Source organism: Electrona antarctica, assembly GCF_951216825.1.
Source record: "Electrona antarctica genome assembly, chromosome: 11".
Classification (NCBI taxonomy): Eukaryota; Metazoa; Chordata; class Actinopteri; order Myctophiformes; family Myctophidae; genus Electrona; species Electrona antarctica.
Genome location: NC_136792.1, coordinates 16,147,224 through 16,164,636, shown reverse-complemented (window position 1 = coordinate 16,164,636; position 17,413 = coordinate 16,147,224). Strand labels below are relative to the sequence as shown.

The window sequence follows — 17,413 nt, the reverse complement described above, 5'->3', positions numbered from 1 at the left end:
ACTGACTGACCGGAGCTTTCCTACTTGGCCCCTAGCCCTCTATGCAAATGAGCCTCATTGCAAAAATAAAAGTCAAATCATGCAGTCAGACTGAAATGCTAAACTGAAGGGGTATCACTGCTAGAATTTATGATCATGGCAGCAGTGATTGTAACCAGGTGAATTAAGCCATCGTCATGCAAGCCGTGCTGAGTAGAAGGGTGTCAAGCTAATTTTAGGTTGCAGGCCGGATTGGTCTAAAGTCTAAACTAAGGATTCCTTTTTGTCTGTGTGTGTGACTGTGCATGCTGCACAGACTGAAAGGCACAACATCTCAATTTGTTGTGTGTAGTGGTTTGTAGTTTGTTTGACTTACGTTGGAGTGCCTCACTGAGAAAAGAAAATACCAGCAAGATGCCTACCAAGTGGCATTGTCTATTTTCAGGCTTTTGCTATAGGACTACATAACAACTCGGAACCACCTCCACAAACAGCATTTCTACTTACCACATGGATAATTGCAATCATATACAAAACAAGGGAAAATTGCCCTCAGCTGCTGGACCTTGAGACAGGGCAGATAGTGGGTGCAAGTGATACACAAGCCACAAGGACAACAGGGTGGCTCCTGTTCTTTGTGAATTCACCCCTTAGAATGTCACAATGGACCAAAACAAAAACAAATCAAATATACTTTCTCCTGAGGTGACCGGATGGCCAAGTGGTCAGGGTGGATATCATATACACAGTAACAAATCACAAATGCCTCGATCAGCGAGTATCTGGTTCGATTCCCGGACGGACAGATGGACGGACCAGTTGCTGCATGTCAAACAAAGGCTTAAGAACCCCCCCCCCCCCCCCCCCCCCCCCCCACCACCCCAAAATAACATGTCTCCTCATATCAAGCTGACAGTCTGCAGCTCTACTCAGAGACAGACCTTAACTCAAAATAACTAAGTACATTTCATGAGGATGGCATTGCATTGAACTGTGATGATGTGCAGGCTCAGGGAAAAGGAGATGCACCATTGCACTACTCAATAATGTGACGAGGAGCAGGAAGATTTATCACACTATATGGTCATAGTTCAGCCACTGAGGATGGCTTACAGTGTGTTTCATCAATAAAGATATGGTGTAACTGAGTGGTTATTGATCAAGCAATGGAATGATTATGCATTTAAAATGCTGGACCCTATGCCAGCTCCAAACAAAGGTGGTGATGGTGATGATGATGATGATGATGATGATGATGATGATGATGATGATGATGATGATGATGTAACAAATTTGCATTGTTTCCAGCACAGCACATTACATCCAGGGATGTTCCGTGCCGTGCCGTGCCGTGTACCTTATGGCATTAGGCTATAAAGATACTTCCACAGCCTCCGTGTTGCACCTAATGTAACATGTAAAATGTAAAAGACCTGTGCAGAGGATGTACTGTAACTGCAGTATAGTACACTACACAGTTCTTTCTGCAGGAGAAAGCATCTAATTGATGTTTTTGGTTCTTTTCGTCTCTAGTACCACCACAGATTACTATGAAGCCCCGTGATCAGATTGCCACCCAAGGGCGAAGCATCACCTTCGAGTGTGGGACCTCAGGAAACCCACCACCAGCCATATTTTGGCAGAAAGAGGGGAGCCAGGTAAGAGGGAGTGCATGGAATAGTGCATTGGTGACCTTAGAGCGTGCTCTTGATCAGTAGGCTGGCGGTTCAGGAAAAATCTCACTTGTGTGAAGTGAGGGTCTCCTTTGTTTTCTTTTGTACGTCACGGTCACGGGGGGCATGTTTAAAGCAAACATAAAAGGTCCATACTTGGCTGCCACGGGGGGCATGCTGACTGGGGGGGGGGGGGGGGGGGGGGGGGGGGTTATGTTGATTTTTTGTGGCGCATGAATAAGACAAACATTAAAAGTCCATAGGCCGCTAGCCACATGACGTCATGTCTGAAATCCATATGTTGGAGGGGCTGCCACCCCTCAAAAATGAAGAGTAATGAGGAAGTGAATGAGCAACACTCACCCCTCCCTCAATGGCCACCTTTGAATTACCCTTGAGCAAGGAACATGACCCCTACTGCTCCAGTGGAGCTGCTCAGTAGTTAAGACTGTGGCTGCACTGTACTGGGTAGCTGAGCTCCCTGGTGTAAATGTGTGTAATTGAACAAGTGTGACTGTTGCTGAAAACAGCATTACCAGCGGGCAACGGGAAGAAAATAAATCTGAAAAAAATAAGCTGTGAAAAATGAATCTCTGGCTTTTTCTCACAGTCTAATTTAGACATGATACACCCGATTAATTAAATTAATGGCAATTAAATACATGGTAGAACAGAACATTTGCCAGCTAGGACTGGAAATGAGGGCATTTGGGGTAAAGCTTAACTAGAACCACTGCACTAATTAGAAAAGCATGAATTATAGATAGAAACAAGAAATTATTACATTGTCATATTTGTAGGGTGAAACAAGCGTTTCCTTTTTTTTTGGTAACGTGTATGTTTCTCTATCACAACCTTGCAGCCGTTGTTTTCGTTCGCTTGCAACGTTATTTTGTTGGTTGTGTCTTGTTATGGCTCTCCTGCTCTACAGTTAGCTCATAACATTAGCCGCTGTTGGGTTGTCAGCCGATCCGGTCCGCGTTACAGTGACTTCCGCTGTGCGTGTGTCATAGCTTAGGAGGCAGCTAATCATGACTATTTGCTACTACGTGATTGGCTACATGAGTGATTCATGGGGAATTATTCAAACACATTTTTTGTAAGGGTTTAATATAACCTTTTCCAACATTCTTCACTGCCCACAGACACAATATGTGTAATCGGAGGACAGCATATTTGCATTTGGCTCTGAGAAACGAGTACAAATAACTGAGTTTCGTGAGAAAGTGTTTTTCACCTGCTTGCAGACACGGAGGAGGAGAGAAGGGAGGACGAGAAGGATGGCATGAAAGAAGGGGTGGGGGAGGGGGGGTAGAGACTTGAGGAAAGAACACCAGGTGTGAGTCTGCTTCCTAAGGGCAAAGACACAAACACAAAATGCCTTCATCTAACATTGTAGCTAACTATAAATATCCTGTTGATAAAAGCATATACAAATGAACAGGTGAGATCTCTCACACTGTGAAGAAACGTAAGATACTCTAGAGAAGCTTTGCTAGCATGTCAGACAGGAAACAGGAAGCTTAAGTTAAGCTTTAGTCTGATAGACAGTTGAGGTGCTGCCCCCCCTGTTTGTAGAGGTTTATGCTGGATGTTTTTGGATTATCTGTAGCCTTAACCTCGGCTCCTCCAATTCAGTCTAAGCCTCTTGACTTAGAAGAATGAAATAGATGGCTGAATGGACTGATGTGCTTACTGCTTACCCCTTGTTCGCTTCCCTCATTACTTACTGAAACAGACTGAGACGGCCATAAATGGTCTGCCAATCTGGATAAACACAAAACACAAAAGCAGCATGTCATTTTAACTGGTGTCCTTTGGTTTCCTCTTAGTGTTTTAAACATAATGGGTCCTTTAGTCTTGAATTACCAGACCATTGAAGATCTCCACCTGCCGATACATCTGAATTCAATGTACAATCATTTCTAGAACTTTTGCTGATACAGTAAACCAACATTTTGCGTACTGCTTTGTGTGTGTGTGTGTGTGTGTGTGTGTGTGTGTGTGTGTGTGTGTGTGTGTGTGTGTGTGTGTGTGTGTGTGTGTGTGTGTGTGTGTGTGTGTGTGTGTGCGTGTGCGTGTGCGTGCGTGTGCGTGTCTTTAGATTTTATTGTTTCCTGGGCAGCCACCCTCACAGTCTGGAAGGTACTCAGTGTCCATGGGTGGAGAGTTGACCATTGCTGACATCCACCCAGAAGACTCTGGTTTCTACATCTGTCAGGCCATCAGTGTAGCAGGAAGTGTGCTGACCAAAGCCCTGCTGGAGGTGGAGGGGGGTGAGTTTCATGAGAATCTCTGGGACATTAATAATTCCGGTGCTGTCAGCTAATGGAGAGAAAAACCACCATTAGCAAAGACAATTTGTAACACTGCTACAGGATCAACTTTCATAATATTCTGCTTCTCCATCATCTAATTCAACGTACCGCTCAGCCCCTCTCCTTCGGCTCCCTGTGGCTTTGGCAAAAGATTATGAAAAGGAATACATTTTTACTTTGATGTTCTTCTTTTTTGCTCCTCTTTTTAATAATCATTTATTATTATTCTAGGCATACAGTTCTTATTGCATTCTCCTAAAAATGTGCAGGCTATACACCAAATCAAAATTAAAATAGTCTTGAAGGAAAATAGAGAATTTATTAATGTGTGGACAGATTATTTTGCTACTTTGCTGGTTCTGCATTGAGAAATTAGTAAACATAAGAAATAATATTGAAAGACATTTGCAGGATAAGCACATAGAGCACTGAAGTCTGACAACAATATCGGTAGAGGTCCACGGGTTTGTGTACTTTTTTATTTGTATTATAATCCCCATAGGGGGATTTTAAATCGCCTCATATAGTGTCGTGATAACAAATCCTCCCGTTGGTTTAACTCATGCATATGAAGAATCAACTGACGGCGGGAAAACGCTAATGTTACTGCTGCCGAATTAGTTACATTTTCGCTAGAAACAGTATCAAATATGACTGACTGACTGTCGTAAACGATACAGACACACCTCCCCGACAATATCGCGGAGACAGTTTGTTTATTTTTGGACCACAATTCTCATTTATGAAAAAAAACAAAACTTCAGCAAACCCCTTAGAACCAGGGGATGAGTGAGTGACGCCAGGACTTCGGCGCTCTATTGCATTTGCTGAAAACATTTAATAAATAAAACCTACATTTTGCGGCTCCAGAGAGATTTTCTTTCTTTATTTTGGGGTAAAATGTCTCTTTTGATAGTAAAGGTTGTCTAATGTCTACCCCTGATCTAACTTGTAGGTCCTTCAGGCCAGTTCCCACCTATCATTCGCCAAGGCCCGGCCAATCAGACTGCATCCTTGGGGTCAGTGGCACAACTTCTGTGTCATGTGATTGGTGGATCCTCAATCAAGATTTCGTGGGAGAAGGATGGAGAGAGTATTCAGGGAGATAACCCTCGAATGACCTTGATGGAGAATGGTGGCTTGAAGATCGCCAACATAAAGGTGTGTGTGTGTGTGTGTGTGTGTGTGTGTGTGTGTGTGTGTGTGTGTGTGTGTGTGTGTGTGTGTGTGTGCGCGCGCGTGCGCATGTGTGTACGTTTGTGCATTCTGTGATTTATAGGCATATGTGATTAAATGTATTGAAAAGCGTTTAAAAAAAGACCTGAAAAGGAACGTACACACTGTAACATACAGTAGCCTTACATCAATTTGATCTTCAACCTACATTGAGTTTCGCCCCATTGTATATTTCTCTACTGCACAGATGGCAAAACCTCATTTTCCTTTCCATTCAATGAATTTTCCATTATTTAACATTACGGTGAGACAAGTTTTCAAGAGCCAATCTCTGTCTCACAGGACAATAATGTGCCCATGCAGTGTGTGATTGTAATGTTAATGAAGGGGCTTGTTTGCAAACGCTAATACTTTCTTGCGTTGATCAAAGAGCAGCCAGTGGGCCCTTTGTGCTGTGACCCCATCTGGAGGTCAGTCAGGCGGTGCACAGAGAGGAGAGCATAGCAACATTGTTTGCATTAATCCATTGAGACCTGGAACGCATCCATGTCACGTTAGCGTTTAACCACATTAACCATTAACCCATTTTGGGGCGGGAACCCCTTTTGGTGTTTTAAACATTGTTATAATTTAGCTATTGAAAAATAGCAGATCTACAAGCTCATAGCGCGCCACCGAGTGGCGCGCTATGAACTTGTAGGTCTGCTATTTTTGAAAAATCGTTAAAATGTGCCTCAAATCTTTCCGAAAATTGTCATGATTTAGAAAACTTTTTTTTTTTTAATTTCGACGTCAGGCCTGAATGGGTTAATTGACCAGCAGTAGATGATTAATGATCTCCTAGACATTAATTACATCTCCTGCCCGGACGATGCTCATTCACATGCTCTCTTGCCTCCCCCTGACTGCATAATGCACTGCAGCGGTGCAAAGTGAACTTGGAGCATTAACCCATTTTGACCTGAGATCAGATTCTAAAAATGTCTTCTACATCCTGACAGTTTTCTGAAAAAGCTATGTTTCTATGTCAGTCGTTCTTCGATTTTTCAAAAATAGCAGACCTGTGTTTTGTTTTTTGTTTCTTTATCTTGTCTCTTTCTTTTGTGTAAGTCATGTGTATTTTGTATGCTTTATTGTAAAATCAATAAAAAACTTTGATGACAAAAAAAAAAATAGCAGACCTACAAGCTCGTAGCGCGCCACTCGGTGGCGCGCTATGAGATTGTAGATCTGCTATTTTTCAATAGCTAAAGCATAACATAATGCTAACACCAAAAGGGGTTCCCGCCCAAAATGGGTTAAGGTTTGGTCCAATGCACCGCTGAGGCGGAGAGGAAATCTACCGTACCACAGTGCTCAATGGAACAGAAGAGATACATTAGTTGGACATCATGACGATGACAAAAAACAGATATGAGGTAGAGAGACAACAAGCGAGGAACTAAAAATATTTCCCCTGCCGACGCCCCTTCCCGGCGGTATCAATATTTCAGTAGTCGGTGGAATCATCTAAAAGAAAGACACATCACCTGCCACAAGATGGCCAGCCTGTCAGCCAGAGGTCAATAACTGTGCTGGATGATATCATAGCCCAATGATAATTCCAGCTGCACACTGGCTCTCTGCCATGCCAGGTTTACTCACTGTAGCAGCTACAGTAACACCATTAGTGGCAGCCAAGCCTGTGGGTGGGCATGCATGGAGCACAGTGTAAACACAGAAGGCAGGTAGAGCTTGGTGCAGTACTGCCGTAGGGCTAGTAGCGGTTGTGGTGGAAGTGAAGTTGTTGCTCCTTGGAGGTCTGCTGCTTCTGAGTGTTGACAGCTAAAAAGTGCCATGTGAGGGTTTAGAGTGCACACACAATGTGCGTCCCTAGTTGAGGCGGCCAGCAATAACAATGGGAACTGAGAAGTTAAGATGAACATCCAGATAGAATTTCTCTGCTAAAAAACATATGAATCAGTATACAAGTACTATCAAAGTACTTATGGTTTAGTTATTAGTACTAAGTTCTATCCAACGATACCGTTGTATGTGTTTTTTCATGATTGGCATGATAAAGTAATATTGCACCAGACATGTGTTGTTTGTATAGTATCACGTCTTGCTTTGTGAAACTTGCCATAGTGTGAAGTTACAGTTTAAAGAAACTCTGAAACCTTTGTCAAACATTTGATGATCTAAAATGGCATTTTCTTTCTAGACCTTTCAGGACTAACTGCTGTTTTTTACAGGAGACAGATTCTGGGATATACACTTGCATTGTGTCTAGTGCCACGGGGGAGTCCAGCTGGAGTGGAATGCTGACTGTCAGAGGTATATTGCATAGTCTGCACACTCTGTCGCTCCTATACTGTACATCTCCGCATTTAAGAGGAAACTGATCTTGCAACTGTTTTTTATGCTTTATCATGCATGGTGGGCGTTTTTCTCCACCCTCAACACAAAACAGTCCTCCACCTATAGGGGCCAAGCCTGAAGGGAAAAGGGCCCCTATAGTTTTTCTACCGTTTCTTCTTCTTTCGCCACTTTTTGCAGTTCTGGCATTTCTGTGCTGTCGCTTTCCACAAAATTCGGCAATATGGTAGAGGGTCATGGGAAACGGTCAAGAACTGAAGCTGCCTTTAGATCTCCCAATTATATGATTGTATGAATTATATGATCCACTCTATCCACTCCTGGGATTTTCGTAGCCTGGTTAACCACTCCCCCTTGAAATCGCATTTCCATTCATTTGTGTGGAAGAGTCTGGACCCTGCTAATGTATGGTTGGCTGCGGGAGTACAGGATTGACGTCATCTCCAGTCTTGACGTCATCTCCCGAGCCCGGAACACTGACCCTGATTGGGTCCAAAATCTGGACCCTGCTAATGCATGTTTGATATTGCTTTTATCGCTGCTTGCAGCTATATTTTTCCTCATTGTTATGGCATCATTCTTGTTTTTGAGGGCTGCTAGCCCCTCCTATGGCCAGCTTTGTGTGTTTGTGTGTACCACATACTGATTTAATTGGCTGAGCACGGAATGTGATGTATGCTGATGTATGCAAGAGCACCCCTCACTTCACACGAGTGTGATTTTAATTTTTTAATTTTCCTTTCTATAACAGAGAGTGGAGGGTCATCAGTGCCTCGGCTGTCTGAGTCCATCCAGCTTCCAGGGCCTCCTCAGAAACCTGTAGTGACTGAAGTGACCAAGAACACAGTTACTCTCACTTGGCAGTCTAATCCCCATGAGGGCGGGGCCGCGGTCACTTCCTACATTATCGAGGCTTTCAGGTACCTAGAGAAGCACAAATGAAGATTTCTAGTGTGGCAGTAATCCTAACCAGGATGTTAAACGACCATAGGCCTACCGCGGCTATGGCATGTTTAGCCCATTAGCTACGACTCGATATACGCTATATATTCCCGGTATTATTGAGGACCATTTTCCAAAGCTTGTTTCATTTTTGAGGAAAGCCATTGGATTCCATACATTTCAGTACAGTTGAAAATCAAGAGTCTTGGGGTTATTTTCTGTCACTTACATTGTTTCTTTTTAATGTAATTTAAAGTGCAGATTCATTTGGAAAGTAAAATATACAGTAGTCCCTAAATTATGTCCTTGTGGCTTGAATGGTGACTTATTATCCCCATGCATTTATGTTTTTCCAATTTATTTTGGGACAAAAATGGCTCTTTTGATAGTAAAGGTTGTCTACCCCTGATATGTCCTTCAGGCCAGTTCCCAACTATCATTCGCCAAGGCCCAGCCAATCAGACTGCATCCTTATGGCTAGAATGGTTGAGTAAGTTCGGTAACATTTGAATGGCTTTGGAGAAAATCAAGGATCAAGCCATGATCGGGAAAATGGCCTATCTTTATGTACGATATGGTTGAAGGCAAGCTGTAAATAGACAATGACATGCGTTGACGGTGGTGCCGACTGCAGTATGGTCCTTTAAGCCAGCTTCAGCTACTGTACTATATGATTCAGCTATGTTTATTTTTGTCCATACGTACATTCTAATCTTATGAGATTGTTTCTAGAGCAAGAGCATATTATTCACTTAGCATCATTACATCTTGGGGGTGATTCATGTGTGCCAGAGGGAGTTGTGAGGTGATGCAAAGTGAAACAGAGTAATGTAACAGTCGCTGCAGCATTGTACAGCTACTATATCACCCATAAAAAACAAGGAACAGCATGGTAAATAAAACCCTAGACCCTAGAGTGAGAGAGGACAGATACTGCAGTGGTCAGCTCACCAGCTCTGTCTTATCCTCGGGCAATGGAGGAGCGCACTAGACCAGTTGTAGAATTCACTCATTATAGAATCAGAGTAAGGATATAGGCCATGGGCAGCCACGCACGCACGCACGCACGCACGCACGCACGCACGCACGCACGCACGCACGCAAGCACGGGGTCGCACGCGCCACATACAGTGCAGTAGACTCAGTCCGAAATCCTCTGGATTAAGAGCGTCTGCTAAATGCCTAAATTGTAAATTGTAAATTGAAAGAATAAGGATCACTTTTGGGCTGAACAGTTTTGATTTGATTCGATTTTTTGATTCGATTTTTATTTAGCATAGTATAGACTCTATACTATAGAGCAATACATTAAGAGGGACGGCCGGGGGCATTCGTATTGCGCCGCTAGAGGTGAAATTCTTGGAACGGCGCAAGATGGACAAAAGCGAAAGCATTTGCCAAGAATGTTTTCATTCATCAAGAACGAAAGTCGGAGGTTGGAAGACGATCAGATACCGTCGTAGTTCCGACCATAAACGATGCCGACTCGCGATCCGGCGGCGTTACACCCATGACCCGCCGGGCAGCGCCCGGGAAACCAAAGTCTTTGGATTCCGGGGGGAGTATGGTTGCAAAGCTGAAACTTAAAGGAATTGACGGAAGGGCACCACCAGGAGTGGAGCCTGCGGCTTAATTTGACTCAACACGGGGAAGCTCACCCGGCACGGACACGGAAAGTGACAGATTGATAGCTCTTTCTCGATTCTGTGAGTGGTGGTGCATGGCCGTTCTTAGTTGGTGGAGTGATTTGTCTGGTTGAATCCGATAACGAACAAGACTCCGGCTTGTTAAATCATATCATCAAATAAAAAAGGGAAAGTGCCAGGAGGAGCCCTGGGGGCTTATACTGTACGAGGCCTACTGTACATTATAACAAGATATAAATAATTTTCAGAAGACATGATTGCAGTATATAAAAAAATATATAAAATCTACAACATGATTCAAAATACTTCATAATCTAAGACATGATTAGAGACGAGAAGAGAATACAAACTATAATAAACTATATAATAAGTGATTTGGTCAATCAGAACAACCTTCAATTTGTTTTTAAACAAGTTCAGAGAAGAAAGATGTAAACCAGTAGAATATTTGTTTGTCCCAAAGTGTAGTACCTCTATATCTAGATATTATCTAATAGAAAACTGACCATGACTAGTACGATAGGGGGGGGATGGAGATGAGAAGCCTGTCTAGTGTTGTATTTGTGGACTTGATAATTTGTTTGAAAGTAATTACTAAAAGGCCCGGGGATGGAGTTGGGGGTATGTTTAAGCTTGTAAATAAAAAAGTGTTAATCTGGAAAACGGTAAGTAAGTTGAGCATTTTGAAAAGTGGAGCAGAGTGGAGCAGAGTGATCGAGTTCTAACAAATCTCTTCTGGAGTATAGGTAAATGCTGTGGAGGTAGTAAGAGACATAAGTGCTGGCCCAGACCATATTGCAATCTACTATATAATGCGCCACGTCTCTGCGTACGTGCGTGCGTGCGTGCTTACGCGTGTGTACGGTTGTAATGCACGTAACTCGAGAACGTTTGACCCACCGTCTTCACATTCGACACACGCGTTCCACACCCCCAGAGGGAGTGCAGTGCCAGGTATGGAGTCGGTCGGACCCACGGTTCTCCACCACAAAAGGCTCTGGTCAGGCTCTGCCAGTGGGCCTAATGAGGCCAACTCCTTTCACCTGGGCCAGGATCTGCCAGTGGGCCTAATGAGGCCAACTCCTTTCACCTGTGCAATTTCCAGCCTCTGCCTCAGCCAATTGAGGCTCAACCAATCAGGCTCTGCCAGTGGGCCGAATTGATTGCCAAGTACTGGCCGTTGCAGTTCATTGGAGCGATGTGTATCCCAATGAAGGCGGAAGTGCAGTGCTGAAGGCTTTTTTTCTTTTTTTAACAAATCTTTAACAAAACAGTCATGACAATACATTACAATATAAAACAAGACAAACAAACAAACACAAACAACAAAGTTATTAATACAACAATACAACATCAGAGCCAGGGGGGATTAGATTACTAACAGAAAACCTTAAAGAGTGAACACAAAGCAACAGTTCTCCGCAGCTTTCTTATTTAGAAGTGCTGAAGGCATTTGCTGAAGGCACGCTGTGTCGCTGCCCAAGTGACGTCACTCACGAGTCACGCGCCTCAGAGCCGGAAAGGGCGTCTACGTTTATATGTCTATGGTTAAAACGGGTGCTATGACAATGTATATCATTAGGTTCCCAAGTTGCATCGTTCCCAAGTTGGCCGGTGGCCGACTGCGACGGGCATGTACAGGTCTAGTATGTTAAATGTGGGTAAATCAAGCTGTAATATAAAGTAAGCAAACAGTTTTGATTGACCAGACCACTCATTTTTTTTATGACATGATCTAGAAACTTTGTTCTTTCCAGATGAGTTTCTCATCTACTAAAACGCCTAACAATTTTATAGAGGAGACTTGAGATATCTCAGTGTATCATTAATAGTGATTTTACAAGTATCTGTACAATATTTTTTTGCTTTTTCCACCAAAAATTTGACTTTTTTATATTTATTAAAGGATAACTTATTTGCTTGGAACCATGTAGACATTTGTTCCATGCCTTCATTCACCTCTGATATGAGGGAATGAAGGTCGCTGTGTGTTATGATTCAACTGGTGTCATCAGCAAAAAGTATAGGAAAAAGCCTAGGACAAACAGAAGGCAAATCATTAATGTAAATAAGAAATAATAAGGGACCCAAAATCGACCCCCGGGGGACTCCAGACAGAAGCGTCGTCCTGTCTGAAACTATACCATTTATGGAAACATATTGTTCTCGATCAAATACAACTCTGAAGCCATTTTTTAATGTGACATTGGAAACCATAGTACATTTTCTTTAACAATATATCATAATTGACCATATCAAAGGCCTTCAATAAATCCAGAAATATACCCAAAAATTCCCAACAGTTAGAGAGTTGGGGGTGTTCCCATTATAAAATGCACATTTATTTCCATACACACTACCTGCAGTTATTTTTTTACTTTATTTTTCAGCCCTCAGCAGCATAAACAAGGTTCATGTTACCTCGTTCTACTTTACAATACATGACTATAGAGCGTCGCAGTCCCGCCCCATTTCATGACGACGCCAGGCCCAGGAAATGAATCCATGCATTTTTCCCATAGACATTTAAAAAAGTATTTATTTAAAGACCTTTTAAGCGTCGTACGAAGCCAACTCGAGTCGTGACAAATCATGACAACAAACACAATATTTTGGACCAAACAAATAATTACAAAGAATAAAACCAACAAAAAAAGTGTAACCTGCTGTTTTTTCTACTTTCTAATTCTTTAGTTGGCCCAAAACATTGTGTTTATTGTCATGATTTGTCACAACAAGAGTTGGCTTTGTCTGCGCCGTAAACGGCTTTAAATAAATACTTTCTGAAAAGTCTATGAGGAAAATGAACAGGGATTTCTTTTCCGGGTCTCTCGAGGGGGCGGGACTGCGACGCTCTATAAATGAGTTAAATAATGTTGGATAGATGGAGGATGGATGACTTATGCAACACTTCCCACGGCTCCTCATTATGGTGTCTTTAAATAGTGCTGGTTATCAAAGCTGATTCTCTAGAAGACAACAGTCTGTCGGGAGGAAACCGCCTAACTCCATTTTTGAGGGTTTTTTTCTTCTTTTTTAATCAGTGCTATTGAACACCCTTTACATCGGTGTATTGTTTCGAAAATATTGAACCAATGAAAAGTAGTAAAAAGCGCTTCGGAAAAACACTCCATTGGACCCTCGAACTGTCTGCTAAAGCAACTAGCTCCACCACCTCTCCCACTCTCATGGAAGTAATTGACAATATAATATATAAAGTCACAACACCAACTTTGATGAGGCAGTATTTCTTTCAGTATATTTTTCATTTCCTGATAATTTCATATCGATTCTCTGTGCAAGAAGCTCAAATTTTCACTGGGCTTCTTTTACTTGTTTTGTTTGCTTGTTTTGCCGTTTGCTTGTTTTGCCCGTTCCTCTCGCAAACAATTGGTCACTGGTCTTTTTCTGTCCCAACTGGACTTTGGTGATGATGCCATTTATAGGTTTGCCTGTTCTTATACCGTGGCCAAACTTGACCCCCTGTACCATGCAGCACTGAGATTCATAACGAACTCACCTTTCAGAACTCATCACTGTACGCTGCATGATGCAGTTGGTTGGTCCTCATTGACATCTCGCAGGCTGCATCATTGGTATATTTTTATTTACAAAGCAATTCTCGTCATCTCTCTAGTCTCTTCCTACATTTCTTCCAAATTCAATTTGCTCAAAAACGGTCTGAACCTCAGATCAAATACCTGGCTACGATGTGTAGTACCCTCATTTTCAACTGAGGGAGGTAAAAGAACTCTTGCTTTCTTTGGTCCCTAATCGTGGAACGACCTGCAGACTAGACTAAAATTGGCCTTGAAAGTTCCCTTGAGGTGTTTCAAAAAGATCACCTCTTACGTACACTCCAACATTTGCTATGTTCGGACAGGTACTAGCCTCTAGGTTAGGCTCATATATTTATTCACTTATGTATATAGTGTACATTTCAAAATTAGTTAAATAAAAACAAATAAAAAAGAGAGTAGGAGGTCAAATGGATAATAGGAAAAGTTAGTTGTTCTATGGCATTACACCACCATTATCTGTGTATGCGTATGTTTAAAGGGGATCATATGGCAATAAGTGTTCAGCCCTGGTCTGTGGTACCCTGTACCCTCACTAGTTTCATCAAAATTCATCTTCATGTCGGTAGTATCGGTAGTGCTGTCGCCTCACAGCTAGAAGGTCCTGCGTTCGATTCCCGCTGGGATAATTGACACTGGGTGAAAAAATGGGTTACAAAATCGTGGGATAAAAATTTTGAAGGAAAATTCATCTTCATAACCTTGCAGGCTTATGCAAAGGCTAAAAAGTAATTTAGCATGTTGTGTAGACAGATTTCTTTGTAGACCTGGCATATTATAGTGTGAAGTTTCAATGTACAGATCTTTTTTATATATATTATACTGTTTGGACTGATGATAGTTTATTGGTTTACCTACAGTATGATCCTAGATTACTATTTCTATGCATTTGATGTGTTTACTCGTGTTTACCTTGTTTACTGTAAATTGCTCTGCATCTGATAAATACCTAAATCGTAAATTTAGCCATTGATTTAGCCATTTTCATATAATTGGTTCTCACTGTTTTCTTGTTTTTCAGCCAATCAGTGGGCAGCGCCTGGCAGACCGTAGCAGACCATGTAAAGCAGGAGAAGCACACCATTATCGGACTGTTACCCAACACGGTTTATCTGTTCATTGTCCGCGCAGTCAATTCCTACGGCCTTAGTGACCCCAGCCCAATCTCCGAGCCTGTCAGAACGCAGGGTAAGTTTGCAAATCATCCACCTTATAAAAGTAATGTGCAAAGTAATGCAACTGTTGTGATTGTACGGTTTCGTTATTTAACACCCCGAATGCCCAGAACAAAGTTCACCGTCCTTTCAGTTAGTAACACCCAGCGCCCAGGATGAAGTTTGATCCAAAAGACGAAGTTTATTGATATGAAAACAGAACGCATCGCTCTACAGCCTAGGAGCGCCTGTTGTGCAATCGATGTTGCACAACAGTGAGACGTCATCGAAAATGTTCCCCCCCTGTTTAGCCGACGACAACAAAAATCTTGTTAATAACTCGCGATCTAAATCATCCCGTCCAATTCTAAGAAAAGATCCTGTGTTAGACGGCCCACCGCGGTCCCGTCGCTAGTCGCGTTAGAATTAATCATGCCTCCGGAGGAGACCCGAGGCTTTCTTCACCCTCCCAATGACTGATTGTGGGGGTTAGCAGAGATGGAGTACTTGTAGAGAGGCTGGGGAATTGGGAATTGGCTTTACTAAATTGGGACTTGAAGGGGAGGAAATGTTTTTCTTTTGTCTTGAAGGGGCATGTTTTGCACAATAACAGTCTTTTCATTATGTCTGCCCACGATCTCTGTGATTCATACAGTACGTTTGTTTACCTCAGTCACTGATACTAGATCTGATTTTATTTAAATTTTTTCTATGAACCTGTGACTTGACACCCATACTGTTACAAAACGAAAATAAAAAGATTTTGAAAATAATTAATCATGCCTCCCGTTGTTGTCGATCGCATCGAGAGTGTTTTGGCTACATTTAGCTGCTACATCCACATCCGGCATAACATCCGGTCTGTCTGTAAAAGTGCTCCGTTGCTATAAATCGCTGGGCACTATGATTTAATGGATTAAATAACCCCGGGCAATCGGAGTGTCAATAAGCTGCCACTTGTTTGTAGGAAATCTTAGAACCAGGAAACCAGATGAATTGTACTGATGCAAGTAGTGAAATGCTGTTAGACAGGACAGACAGAAATACCGGTAGACAGGAACTTGGTTAAAAATAAATAAAATTTTAAGACTCCATGCAACACACCATTGTTGGGATGGACAATTCTGCAGTGTAATTCCAATGCTGCTGCAGGTACTGTATGCAACGCAGAAGGCTTTATAAGCCAACATGGTTTGAAAAACCTGCAGAAAAATGCATTCATAAGGTGTAAAAACTAATTGCTTCCCCAGCATGACACCTCACTATGCTGAGCGTTGTTGGAATTGATTCAAAAGCTTTATGCTATAACCAGCCCCTATTTATTTATTTTTTGGCCTAGTTTGCAATTCTTTGTTTTTTTATTTTCAGATGGGAGTCCTACAGAGCAAGGTGTGGACCACAGACAGGTACAAAGGGAATTAGGGGCCGTTTCTGTCTATCTGCAGAAGCCCATGGTCCTCTCGCCATCCAGTGCCAAGATTTCTTGGACAGTGAGTTGAAAGAACACCTTGTGAAAGTATTACATTTTTGAAGAATTGTTTACTCCATCAAATATGAACCTCAGAAAATGATTCTAAGAAATATATGAAACTAACAGAACAATTAAAGGGCACAGCTGGGAGTTGCAAATATTTCTGCACATATCTTCTTGTGTTTTTACCATCCATTAGGTGGTCCATCAGTCTCAGTATATTCAGGGCTATCGTCTGATGTACCGGACCGTTGGCAGCTCCTGGCTGGTTCAGGACGTAAAGGCCACTCCTGAACTCAGCACCATCCTAATAGGCCTGCGTAGCAATACAGAGTATGAGGTTAAGATGCGGCCTTACTTCAACGAGTTGCAGGGACTTGACAGTCCTATGGTCCTGCTGCGGACAGCGGAAGAGGGTAAGAACCCCACGGCAAAGTTCCTGTGTGTAGCACAGTACTATACAGTATTAGGCATGTAACGATTCATTCAACTCGATGCGAATCACAATACTAGGTTCACGATTTGTATCATTCCTGTTCTGAATATTCATCTGATGACTTGATGACATCATATCATTGGTCACCAGGTTGCTCATCCTGGCCCCTGTTAAATCTTTTTTATCATTGTTTGTCCAGTCCCGAGTTCATCTCCCCTGGCTGTTTCGGTAGTACAGCTCAGCAACAGCTCCAGCATCAGTGTATCCTGGGAGCCTCCGCCCTATAAGATTCAGAGTGGCATCGTCCAAGAGTACAAGGTAAGACTGTAGTCTGAACACTCTACTAAGTATAAATCAGGCTTTACTTGGCTCAGGAGGTAAAGGTGTCTGGTGAACTGGCCGGTTCCTATGTGGTTCCATCTGCGGTTCCTTCTGGCTTCATGTCAAAGTGTTCTTGAGCAAAACCGTGAACCTCCAACTGTTCCCGGTGAGCAGGTTGGCTGGTGCCTTGCATGGTTGCCTGTGTGTGAATGTGTGTTTATCGGTGAATAGCACTTTGGATAAAGGCACTCTAGAGATGCAGGCCATTTTATACCCTTTTACCACCTACGTCAGTGTTGCTAGTCAAAAATAACAGAATTACAAGCAAAGCACAGCCTTCTTCTCTAGTGTCAAGTATTAT

At 42.5% G+C, this 17,413-nt stretch overlaps 1 protein-coding gene across 1 annotated transcript in view; it reads left to right on the top strand.

The window, feature by feature from the left end:
- The window catches only part of LOC306932017 (roundabout homolog 2), a gene marked incomplete at its 5' end in the record, with an annotated part of 79,356 nt that overhangs the window by 43,580 nt on the left and 18,363 nt on the right, over window positions 1-17,413 (top strand). Inside the window, 9 exons of the mRNA XM_079513722.1 lie at window positions 1,513-1,637; window positions 3,757-3,928; window positions 4,926-5,131; window positions 7,381-7,462; window positions 8,256-8,424; window positions 14,692-14,858; window positions 16,193-16,314; window positions 16,495-16,711; window positions 16,931-17,049. Of these exons, the coding sequence (XP_079369848.1) occupies window positions 1,513-1,637; window positions 3,757-3,928; window positions 4,926-5,131; window positions 7,381-7,462; window positions 8,256-8,424; window positions 14,692-14,858; window positions 16,193-16,314; window positions 16,495-16,711; window positions 16,931-17,049 (1,379 nt within the window). The remainder of the gene's footprint in view (window positions 1-1,512; window positions 1,638-3,756; window positions 3,929-4,925; window positions 5,132-7,380; window positions 7,463-8,255; window positions 8,425-14,691; window positions 14,859-16,192; window positions 16,315-16,494; window positions 16,712-16,930; window positions 17,050-17,413) is intronic.